This window comes from Lepisosteus platostomus, chromosome 20 (genome assembly GCF_059453375.1).
Source record: "Lepisosteus platostomus isolate fLepPlt1 chromosome 20, fLepPlt1.hap1, whole genome shotgun sequence".
NCBI classification, from domain to species: domain Eukaryota; kingdom Metazoa; phylum Chordata; class Actinopteri; order Semionotiformes; family Lepisosteidae; genus Lepisosteus; species Lepisosteus platostomus.
The window spans coordinates 17546525-17559049 of record NC_142630.1 but is presented as its reverse complement, the minus strand read 5'-3'; the positions used below and the strand labels follow the sequence as shown (position 1 = coordinate 17559049).

The following is a 12525-nucleotide window of genomic DNA, read 5'->3' as shown; positions in this document are numbered from 1 at the left end:
CTGGGACAGAGAGTGAAGCCAGCTGTCCAATCTAACAGGTACACTGGGAGGCTCAGAGTTATTCTCACCAAAGCAAAGGCTTCGGTGGCAGGGGGCTATAAAAGATTAGTCTGAAAAATTGTTTATCTGACAGGCCAGAGCTGCTTCTGCGCTGGAGCTGAAGCACGGTGCTCAGTGTTCTGCGAGGCAATACGTTGCTGGAGTGCCAAATTCCTGAGTGCACAAGGGACAGGGAGGCCAGTCCTCAGGCAGAGCGAGAATGAAAGAGGAGCGGGAATGAGGTTAAAGATGAGCACAAAACAACCCACTGTGCCTCGTTACCTTCCTTTGTGACAGAACTATTTATAGGACATCATGTTTAATCATATTGACCATTCACAATGTTGGCGCTTGAAGTCTTTTTATGTACATTAATTTCATCCACTGGGAAAGAGCAGACCAGAGAAAGAGAAGTCAAGCTCCAGTGCTGTCGTTAAGTCCCACTGATTATGTGTTGCTCAAGAGCAAAGAGCCTGTTCAGCTAAAATGTTTTAATAAGGACACATCTGAACTGCAGAGCCCTGCTGCCAGACACACACAACCTCTCTCCGAGCATTGCACTTAATTTCCTGGCTGACCCAAGATGTACTTTTCCAATGTTTGGCCACTATCCTTAAGCAGCCTTTGCATTTTAATGATAGACACATCTTTCACATGCTCTATTCATTGTTATCCAGTACTCCTATTCAAACAGTTGCATTGCCAGTAGTGCACAGTAAAATTTACCAAGAATGATTGTTTTGCCAATTTTCCTCCTGCTTTCCAAGAGCAACCTTCTTAGAAATAAATGGATATGAAGACAAACTTCTGTTTCAAGAAAAGAAGTGTTACTAAATATCTCACATTTCTTCCAAACATGTAAGCCATGTAATAATGTCCAATTATTATACAGCGATGGTTACTAGCAGGATAAACCAGGAGTTGCACATTCATTATGTTAATTCACAGGTCAGCCCATACGTCATCTCTGAACTATATAACAGAGTCATGGGAAAGTTACAGGCTATGATTATTACACAGCACACAGCAGGAAGAACAGTGGAAGCAACTCACCTTGTCAGAGAGGTTTCACATTGACCTCCAGGTGTCTCTCCCTCCGGCACTGGGCTCCTGTGAATTCCATTGGGATCACCTGTTACGTGTTGTAAGAGCTTTGTCTCAACCCAGGACTCCACCATTTGTACATACACCTTACCCAGAGAGCACATAGACCTTTCACACACACAGCTCAGGCTCCCTGGATCATTGACAATTGAAAATGTGGAACTAATAGAATAAGGAAAAAAAGGAGTGAAAGGAGTGTCACTTCCAAAAACCTGAAAGGGGGACCAAAGGCACATTCTCCTGATCCATTTCACTTAATCTTTTTCCCCAAAGTCTGGGAATAAGATCGAAACAAAGTTATTAAAAAGAATGTATCATTTAGATATATACAGTAGATTAACTATTTTATCTATGCCAGTTTTAGGCTGAAATTAAATCGGGATGTCTGAAGGAAGGTGCAGTAACTGAACCGCCCAGTGCCCTGAAAGAGACACACTTCCTGGCACACAGGGCCACAGAAAGGATTCCTCTGCTTGTCTTTTTGAAAACCAGAGCACATGCTGTGGGTATCACAGAAGGAATAAATAATATAATGAAAGTATTGTTGGAAGGGAAGAATAACAAAACAAAGGAAAACAGGGCAATTATTCTAAGGAAATTATGACAAATAATAGCAGAAAAATAGTGCTGTCTTATGGAAGCTGTTGGTTTAAACAGAGGGCCCTGGATGGGGACACCATCAGCTGAGCCTCTAGAATAAGTCGTTCAGTGCATAAAGTAATAAGATCTCATAAGGAAACAGCCTTATAAATCCAGTGTTCCCCACAGACTAGACTTGTAATCCTCCTCAGGCTTTGAAATATCTGAAGATTTGCTAACCACTTAGTCCAGTACAGGGTCTCAGGGGACCCCATCTCAGCAAGCACAGGAAGCCAGTCCATCACAGGGCAGACAGACACACACACTCACACCAGAGCCAGTTTTTCCAGAAGCCAATTAACCCACCACCATGTCTTTGGACTGTGGGAAGAAACCAAGCTTTGAAACATGTCCTGTTTTATTTTGTCACATGACTAATTGACTGATATTCTTGACACCCTGGTTCAGTTTCTCTTTGTCTGTAAGCCTACTGAAATCTGCCCATTGATGGGGAGAACCTCTGAACTCTTTATGTAAGTGTGTAATTTTGACCAGGGATGGGTCCCAGTTCGAAACCCAAGTGTAGGAAAAACAGCTCCAGGATACAAAATAGAATCAGCACAGACTGTAACACTTGTCTGGTAGATAGAATAGAGGTGTATGAATGAACATGAAAGTTGGAATTATAGACTTGACAAAATTAATTTTTAAAGCTGTGGCAGAAAAACAGAGGCACATTAGGGGCTTCTTTGAAACTGAAACTCCTTCCTGGAGAAATTAAATAATCTTTATACAGTGTTTTAGTGCCAGGTGGTTTGGCTGTAGAAGAGGGGAGGTGTGGCTGAAAGAGGGGAGGTGCAGCTGCAGGATGGAAAGTGTGGCTGCAGGAGAGGAGTGTGGCTGCAGGAATAGAGGTGTGGATGCAGAAGGGAGATGTGGCTGCAGGAATAGAGGTGTGGATGCAGAAGGGAGGTGTGGCTGCAGGAATAGAGGTGTGGATGCAGAAGGGAGGTGTGGCTGCAGGACAGAAAGTGTGGCTGCCGGAGAGGAGTGTGGCTGCAGGAATAGAGGTGTGGATGCAGGAGGGCAGGTGTGGCAGGTGAGCATGGACACCCCACATCAGCAGATGCATCAAGCCATAACCTGCTGCTTTAGCAGGAAGAAGAGATTCATGTTCACACTCACAAAATTGACACAAACCCAGTTGCTTATGTAAATGCCCAAGGATGTTTTCACAGCTTTCATAGTGTCCCAGCATGATCCAGCTGGCAAGATGATCCCCTCTCACACACACACCTGTAGTTTGTTTAAGATGAGATGTTGAAACAATAATCACCATCAATCAACATTAATCTTAAAGACAGCAATATTTCAGGTTCTCCTTTTACTGTCTCATTAGGGCTGGAATTTATGTTTCTAAATTTGTATAACAGTGGATTCAGAATCTGTGCTTTCAAAAGCAATTTATAGCTTTCTACGGCTTGTAATTGAAACCTTCTTTTTAGAAACAAGATTGGGTTTATCCAAAGCACACTTTAAAATTTTATTTTAAATTGTTATGCAGATTTAGAAAGGAAAATGTTTTTAATTCAGATTCATTGATGTTAAAAATAAGAACATAGGTACATAAAAAATGTTCATTTAATTGCTCAGTAGCCTATTGACCCAAGGATCAAGTCCAGCTGTTTCCGGAAGGATACCAGGAAATCCAAACAGTTGGATCCAGCTCTTTCCATAACCATGCTGAGGTTTGCTCATCCAATCTGCCGGTTCTTACTGCTACAGCACTTTAACCCTAATGTGTCCAGACAGGACTGGGCTCCCATCACAGTGTACAACTGTCTCCATAGCAACTGTGTAATAATTTCTGTGCCACGTGAGTGGCCAGTGTACATGTCTGTATCAGAAGAGTGGTGTGTGCCACCGAGATAATCAGGCTCATGTTTAATATAACACTGTTGTAATTACACTGCCAGCTCCACTTGTGCTCCACCATAGCAGACAATTCAGGAATCATGTAAGCCCACACATAACATGCTTTCCCTCATTTCTTGTACTGTTCATTTCTAAAGCTATATTTCAGCTACTGTGTACGCCTAAAGAGACAGCCCTGTGGCAGTATTAGTGGATAAGATCACAAACGTTGCCCTCTGCAGGTAAAAGGAAGTAAAAAACGCAGTATTTTTGCTAAGATAATGGCCCCCCCTTGTGGTTATTTTTCAAATAGCAAATAAAGGTGTGTTTAATGTTCCCAGAAGTGATTTATTAAGCTTTTTTTATTTTGCAGAAGAAATTAAACATGTGCCAACTCATATATTACATCCTGTCCTAAGGTCCAAATACTCAATTTAGGAGTCAAATTTAGGCATTAGACTTTTCAGTTGATGTGACACTGGACTAAATAGTGGAATGGTATTAAATTCCATCTATTAACTTTCTATCCGCTTTATCCAATATTGGGTCAGTGGAAGCCAGAACCTATCCTGGCAAGCAAGGGACGCAAGGTGGGATACATCCAGGACCATCTATGAATATTAACTTGAGAATTTGTATGGATCCCTATAGCTAACTGTCTCCCTAAGTGCTTATTAAATTTCCAATTCTGAAGTTGAATCAATTGCTTTTGTCAATACTTTTCAGGCTATTGATAACTTCTGTAAGGAGGAAACAATCTCCTCTGTTCAGGAATGAAAACATTATTGTAACCTTTGTAAACCTACTTGTAGTCATTTCCATTGAATAATAAGCATATTTATGAAGAAATGCAGATGTACATTAATTCTGGTGTTTTCCAAAGGATTGACCAAACACAGCAGGTACAAGTACAAATATTTTTGTACTGGCAGGTCCATAGTTACAGCCTCTATAAATACATTTGCATTAGGCAAAAGTTTTAACAAAACATTAAACATGATTAGAAACAGAAGCTTATTTTTTAAAGTTAATCTTTACAAGCTGAAAATGTTTTATGTCATTTACTCACAATCTCCTATGCATTTATATACTGTTTTCATTCCAAAGGATTCCAAAATGCTTAACATATAGGAGACACCTCCCCTTCATCCCAATGGGTGATGTACGACAACCATTATGCTCGAGCAACCACACTACACAGACCAGGCAGACAAGCAAAAATCATCTTTATTTCACTTAATACCTAGAAAAGCCAACAACTCAAAGAGAGACAAGTAATGGTTTATTCCATGTTGAAAAAAAGAAGAAAGAAAACCCAACGTTTCGGCCATGGACCCTTCTTCAGGTGTGAGAAAGACAGGGCAGTCAGCAAAGGTAATGTAGCGGGAGAACAAAGGCTGGGAGAGAGGAGGAGCGAGAGGCGGGAGCAGGGGACAGAAAGAGAGGCCAATCAAGAAGTGTTAAGTCAGAATAGGTGTAGAGAGGTATGAAATGAAACCTTCAATGAACCTCTCCATTCATTTAGAAGACAGCATCTGCTACAACAGTGGTACCAGTCACCATACTGGGGCAATTCTTGGAAAATTCTTGCAGAAGGAAGAGCATCACCTACTGGTTCACCAACATCACTTACAGCAGTGACCCAGTTTTCTTCAAAGGTCATCTCTCCCAGTACTGACCAGCCCAACCCTGCTTAATTGGCAAGATCTGACATAATCAGGTGAGAAGGTGGCAACAGTGGTGTTACATAAAAAGTACATTAACTCAATTTTTCAGCAAGTTCAATAAAATGCTAAGTGACCAAAAACACAATTTAATCAAATTCTAAATTAATCCAAAACACTCTGATTACGGAGTACAAATAATTACACAAAGTACCAAGCACAAGGAATTTTAAGGTACTATAATTTGGATTTTGTTTTCAAATCGTCTTTAGATGTGTTGTTTCTAAGCTCCATTTCTAAACATATGTCCACAAAAAATAAACTCTGCACCATGTAATTGAGGGTAGGTGTTTATTGTCACACTGAAGATAAACACAATATGCACACAACAGGAAACCAGATTAGGAGCACATCTTGAATCCCAGATGGCAGTCAGCCACACAAATATATACAGCACAATGAAGCTTTACAAAGAGTCAGGCATTTTTTTCATAAACTATACATATTATTTTAAATGTTAAATATTTTCTTCCACATAATACAACTTCATTTGATCAATTCCATTACAATAATTTAAATTCTGCTGCTACTGTATACTTTCCAAGAAAGTCTTCATCTATATGAGGGGAAGGAGCACAGCTCAACCAAGCTGCTTCTAGACAGAACCGACATAGCTAGCAGACAGAACCCCATGAGTCCATCCAACCACAGTACACACATTACTGAAAAAGTGATTATTCCATCTAAGCCACATTCCATCTTTGTACTATTCATGGCAAAACAACATCAAACCTCCACCACATAACCCCAAATAACAAGGAAAACAAATATGGTTGTGAACCCCAAGTTTAAGCACGTTTGTTATGATGCCCAAACCATTACAGTACAGTATAAAACAGTCTATAATTACAACATTGTTTCAATAAATCTGGAGAAAGTGGAGCCCTGCAGAAGGAGTTGGCTTCATAACTTATTTTTAATGTGTCTTACTCAAAGTTTTCTTCTGTCATATTTTTTAAACTTTAATCTACACTGACGCCCTCATTGACACATTTGCCACAAAAGCTTTTTTTCTTTCAGTTTTAATGCTTTCACAGAGATTGGCCATCCGGATCACGGTGAAAATCAAACAGCACACCCAGATATTTTAACTGAGCACTCATGACGGAGAATATTCCTTTTAGAAACACAATTCTGACTACTCAAATATGGGATCTATACATTACATGCAACATGCTGAAAGAGGTGATGAGAAACAGAACCCTAGAAGCAACACTGCTTGCTTGAAACAATAAAGGGAACAACACCTGGTTGTCCACAACAAAATTCAGTGAAAAACAAAATTCTACATCCATACAAACAACTGAAATAACACCTGACAGTGGAATGTTATAAGTTTCTCAAACATGCATACTGTAAGTAACACTAAAACTGAAGTTCTGCTTTGGAACAGAAGCCACTGCAGTTCTCCAGGTGCCCCTGCGGCTGAGATTGTTACTGAGGGCTCTTCCAGTCTGTGTTCTGTACTGTGTGAGTTCTGGTGATGCACTTCTGGGTCTGAGATACCCATCACTGTGTACTACTATCAGAATGAATATGGCAAGAAATCTAGGGCCAGTAACAAGTATTTCAGTCCCGGACGAGTCATACAAACCATTTGGTCCTCTGGTCAGCATGCAGTTCTGGGGCTTGTGAAAGTGTTGAGAATAAGGGAATGTCCAGCTTCAGCGAAGCAAGAAACCAGTCTGAATCACTCGCTTGTGTGTCTTAGGCTGTGAAGATTATCAGACTGACTATGTCCCATCAGAGGCCTTTTCTAAAGGCAGTAGGACACGTTTCAGCTTAACTGACAGATCAGTGAACAGAAAACAAACAGCAGCAACAAAAAAAACTGGAAAAATTGGGCAAAATCTAAAGTATTAAAGGAAAACGATTACAAAAAACACCAACTCAATTTGTACAACTAGATTCTTAGAGGGCAATTTAATGGTAACAATGAAGGAATTAAAATAAACTGAACTTGTACATTGTATTGTACTTAAACCCTCAATAACAAATCTGTTGTGTTTCACAATAAAAACCCATCAGGTAAAATGGTTCTCACTGACCCAGAGGGTTATTACAGTTTGAACCAAATGAGCAGCAATTCTGAAAGAATCAAGGGAATCACAAGACTTTCACATTAAGAACAACTGTTTTCAAGCTGTAACAATTAAGAACACAGTGTTTCTGTGAACATCACCTTTTACATGGGTGAGAACGTACTAGGAGCATGAAACTCTTCAGGAAACTGCAGATCAGGTGATGATGACATTGCATAATGAACCATGCTTTCTGTAGCCAGATCCCAGGAATACATGTAAAATAAAGACAAATCCAATTTTTTTGCTAGGAATAACCTGATGCTAGCTAGACAGAACCAGGCTCAATTTCCATTTGGCGCCTTTATTTCTTAAAATCCATCTAGAAACAATACCAATTAAATAACTAAACTAGCCAATTAAAAAAAAAAGAGATTAGACACTTCATATAACAGTACAATATAATTTTCCTTGTATGGTTTTTATAATTTTTGAAATGATCATACAAAGTGATAGACCATCACATACAACCTGCCAGTGCAGAGCTCTGCAGAGCTTGCTTTAGAATATGGGGATGTAGTTGTCGATCTTGGCTCTGTGTCTCTGAGCAATGCACTCGGCGATCCACACGATGTTTCTGCACTCCTGCTCTTTCAGCTTCACATAGGCATAAAACACACTGAAGTGGAACTGGTTCAGAAAAGCCAACTTGTTCAGCTTTACCTGAAAACAATACAGAATGTGATCCACATGCGGACAAAACCACTTTTCAACATTTAGGTCAAATGTTCATAACTTCTCAAGTACAGTTCTATACATTTTAATTGCTCAAGATGTGCAACAAACCAACCAAAGAAAATAAAATGCTAACTCAAAAGCCAAACCATCATAGAGCTCCTTAAAAGAAAGCTCAAGTTTGGATTTCTCAATCTATTTTTTTTGTAAATTATGTTGCAATACCCTCTGTAGAAACTTAGAATTGGCCTGTTAAAGGGATCTGTAATACGCCTCTCCAGCATGCAATATGTAAACAGCGTAGCTAACAGCAATGTCCTGCCTTGATCTTTCTTGGCATTACTACTGCTATACTTGTTTTCATAATGAAGCATGTGGCAGTAAAGCAGACAAACAAATGTGTTAAGGATAACGCCCATCCAGAATCTCCCTAGAGCTTTCACGTTCCTCACCTCGTGCTCAAAGAATCTGTCTTCAAGAGTTTTATCTCCAGGGTTACTCCCAGCCCCTTCAAAAAGAAGTTTATATTCCTGCAATAGACATAGAACACATTGTTTTCATCCAGCTACAACTCTTCAGTCTGCTTCGCTCACATAGCTGTTGAAACTGGTGAAAGCAGTATAAAAAAACGTATGCATTGTTGCCAGTCAAGCAATGATTCATTTAAAAGGGCAAATTATTAATTTATCGTGGGATTCCACATTGCCATCTGTCTTTACACTAATAGTTGTATTAGGTGGACTGTAAGCATTACAATTATTGCTTCATTATTTGTCATCATCGATCTTTAACAATTATTTGACAATAGATTTTCTATTCCACACAGGATTATTTATAATTGCTGACAACATACTTAGCAGAATTTTGCCTATTCAGTAGTATATTGATAGACTGGCGGATTAGTCCACCAGGCCTTCACTGGTTCAGCCAAAAACTCAAGTGAGGACGTTAAGCAAGATTACAGTGTATAACAGCATAGAAAATAGAAGCAGCCCATCTGGTTCACCATAGTGCTACACATCACCATCATCACAGCGTCACACTGAGCAGCCAGCAGTGCCTACCAGGACACCCAGCCCCACCTTCACACCCAGGTCAACCTCAGCACACTCACAGGGTAGTAGTCTGCCACTGCCTTGACCTGCTCATAGTCATCAGCCCGGGCCAGCTGGGCCAGTCCCTCCGGGTACAGCTTCCCACAATGAGGAAACAGTTTGGCCCTGTCCTCCTTTGACAGCTCCGTCCCAAAGGAGTTAATGGTGATGATGAAAGCTCTTCTGTCGGCTTCAAACTGCAGACGGACACACACAGTCAGCTTTGCTACAGTGGGCCTACTTTCAACTACAGTCATTTAATAGAGACTAAAATATCTGTTCTAGTTGATTTGGAAGTAGTTTCCTAAAAGGATACAGAGATAGAATTTAAAGCTGTAGGAGATAGTGCAGCATGATGAGATGACCTGCATTAGCTCACCTCAAGGATAGGACACATGGTGTCTGCTGTAGTGCCGCCCAGGGTTGAGCAGAACTTGTAAAAAGACTCCAGGTAAGCCTAAGAAATTAAAGGCAGGGAAAGCACTGAAAAAACAGAACACCAAAACATCACACTTAACATTTGTTTTTGTTTTTTTACAATAATCAAGAAAAAAAGTTTACCCACATGAAGGTAATTGTTCATGGCACAGATGCCTTCATGGGTGATTTCTGTACCTTTTGCACTGGGGAACTTCCTGTTTCCACAATCTTGAACTGTCTGGCCAGTGAAGGGATTGGCAGCTGTCGACCATTAGCTATTAACTTATTGTGGGTTGTGACCCATTGCACAACTGTTTTCCGTTTCTCTTGTAGGTTACTATTTGTCCTTGTGTAGCCATGGCATGCTCACCATTATAGACTGGGTTCTACCCAGTACTACGTACTAAAAAGTCTGTATCAGCACACCCTAAATCCTGAAAACTGGGTGGGTATTCAGCTGAATGTCAGCCATCAGCCAGAAGAGGAAGATGTGGAGACTCTTCACAGATTCCACACTGGAGAGAAAACAGAAAAACTGCTGCTCCTCCTGTCTGCGGGCAACCTCACCTTATAAAGAGTGTTCCTGATAATTTCAATGTTCATTTCATCCAGGTCTTGCTCAGATATACAGTCCTGGAAGAAGGCAGCTGAAAGACAGAACATTTAAAGGACTTGTGAGGATGGCATGTTAAAGTTTATCATTAAAAGTATGAATGTACTTAAAATGAACAAAGTGACTATTAACATATTATGGAAACCTAAAAATTATTTTATTTATGTTTTTTAATTGAAAAAGAGATCCCTATTCTTAGACTAAAACATTTGTGTTAAAATTTACACTTGTAGGGAGAATCCTAGTTGTAATGGTTGGGCACCTGTGACTGTTATGAGATGAAAATGTTAAAGCGCTGATCTGATTCACTATTCACCAGTCCTACGCTTTGCACACTGTAAGGAGCTGCTCACCCAGAGGTGTGTCCACCAGGATAGCGTTGTAGAGCTCAGCAGGGGTTTGAGCAATGTTCACTGCCTCCATCTGCTCAAAGCTGCCTAAGGGATGACATTTGGGCACCAGCTCAGAGATGGAACGCTGGTGCAGGGTGCCCGTTATCAGGAGGATCACATTGTCAATCATGTAGCTGTACCTACAAACAACACAGCAGAGAGACCAGTCACTGCCAGCGAACAGTCTGGGCCTGGCTTGTCGAGAGTAACAGCAGTGAAGCCCAGAATTAGTGAAAAATTAAGGTCAATAAAATCACTGGGGATAGCCCATGTCCTCAACAACTGCTGTATTTTCCTTTCTGTATTTTTTTGTTTTAGACATCTTATGAGCTTTATCTTTTCCTTCCTGTTCCGCTTTGCCGCCTGTACTGTCATCTCTCGTCTGCAGTGCCCACTTACGTGATGAAGTCCATGAAGCTGGCCAGTGGCTCGTAGGACTGGTTCCTCATGTGGCGAAACTCCACAACCATTTTCTCCTTCAGCTTGTCGTCGATGACAGAGACAGTGAGGGGGGAGGCCTCGTTCGCCAAGAAGTTCCCATAGTCCGTGCTCTGAAGGTGCAGCTTCAGGTCTGTTAAAGATGGCGAGCACATACATCAGGCACCTGAGCCCTCAAAGCCCAACCACTGCACCACACTCTTAGCTCAAATGCCCCACTTTTGAGTGGCGTAATAGCCCCTCCTGAGAAAGCAGAACAGAAAGCCCAAGGCTGGAAATTTTACAGCAAAATGTGTTTCAGCAACTGCCTGTTTTCCACCACAACCCAGGAATGTTGCTGTGTCAACACATTTCTTTGTTGGTACACAAATCCTAAATACTGTGTGTGGTTGAGGGGGGCTCGCTACAAAGAGAGCTTGAGCTGGAAGATACAGTAAAGAGCACCTAAGGCACTGATACACCACTAAAAAAAATGAATTTGCAGGATACTGTGTTTATTAATATTGGCACAAAATCTGTTCTGGCAGATTAGTTTACAAAAGCAGTAATTGCAACAGGCCTGTCATGACTGGCACATCAATCAGTGTCACTGGTCTCAAAGAAACTCAATTAACACCTAGGCGGTCAGTGCTCAGTATCATACCAAATTGAAAAACACACATTTCACTCTGTCGTCCAAGAGAGCGGTTTTCTCGGCAAAGCAAAGCGTTTGCCTTGAGTATGCGGGTGTGAATTATTTTACTGCCGCTCTCACAGGGGGCAGGTGGCACCTCCGTCAGCTGCGCTCGTTACTTCTGCTTACATGAAAACAAAATACACCAAACGCTTTGTTTGTTATTTTAACAATGTAAAAGTGTCCCAAAAGAAAACCCACCTCTCAACTCGAAACAACTAGTTTGTTTCCGTACCTAAAAAAACAGAACACCAAACCTCTAACTCAGCACATGACCCTGATGCTAAATCGGCCGGCTAGACTCGCCCCTGCAGCTGAGGAGTCGGCTCAGGGCTCCGCCAGTGCACGGTGGGCGGCTCGCCCGGGCTCGTCTCCCCGGCACAGGGCCCAAGGCCCGAGGAATACGAGCGCGGACGGGTGTCTCTGGGTCTGTGCGGCCAGTCTGTATCTCTGAATCGACAGCGAGTCCCGGCTGTCAACAAACTCAAGGCCCCAACAGCAGACGGGCATCTTGTCTCAACTTCGCCACCCCACTCCCTCGCCCAAGAAAGTACCGACAGAACGTACAAAAAGGCGGCGTATATTTCTGCAGCAATTTAAAATCCTGAAACATGACGAGTCGCAGGCCATCCACTTACCCTCCAGCGTCTCGCACTGCACCAGGTTCAAATAGTCGCCCTGTGACAGGATCCCAGCCTTAAAGCCGCGCACTAGTCCTTCCAGGTAGCCATTATCCACGTTAAAGTACAGCTCCGGAAAGCTGGACATTTTTGCCTGCT

At 41.6% G+C, this 12525-nt stretch overlaps 1 protein-coding gene across 1 annotated transcript; it reads right to left on the bottom strand.

Annotated features, from left to right (window-relative positions):
• Window positions 1-5637: 5637 nt before the first annotated feature.
• On the bottom strand, window positions 5638-12520 carry atp6v0d1 (ATPase H+ transporting V0 subunit d1). The gene is made up of 8 exons (XM_088613723.1): window positions 12385-12520; window positions 11035-11206; window positions 10597-10775; window positions 10198-10277; window positions 9590-9667; window positions 9231-9407; window positions 8569-8646; window positions 5638-8104 (listed from the first exon to the last, which is right to left on the bottom strand). Exons 1-8 carry the CDS (start codon window positions 12512-12514, stop codon window positions 7943-7945), a joined length of 1056 nt encoding a protein of 351 aa, XP_088469849.1. The 5' UTR covers window positions 12515-12520; the 3' UTR covers window positions 5638-7942.
• Between the last annotated feature and the right edge of the window lie 5 nt (window positions 12521-12525).

What these genes read in the sequence shown, in the direction of transcription:
- atp6v0d1 (XM_088613723.1), bottom strand. Translation starts at nt 12,514, where the DNA reads ATGTCCAGCTTTCCGGAGCTGTACTTTAACGTGGATAATGGCTACCTG. An exon ending in GCAGTGCGAGACGCTGGAGG is followed by an intron (nt 11,207 to 12,384) that starts GTAAGTGGATGG and finishes CATCTTTAACAG; the next exon opens with ACCTGAAGCTGCACCTTCAG. An exon ending in CCATGTGTCCTATCCTTGAG is followed by an intron (nt 9,408 to 9,589) that starts GTGAGCTAATGC and finishes GTCCGTCTGCAG; the next exon opens with TTTGAAGCCGACAGAAGAGC.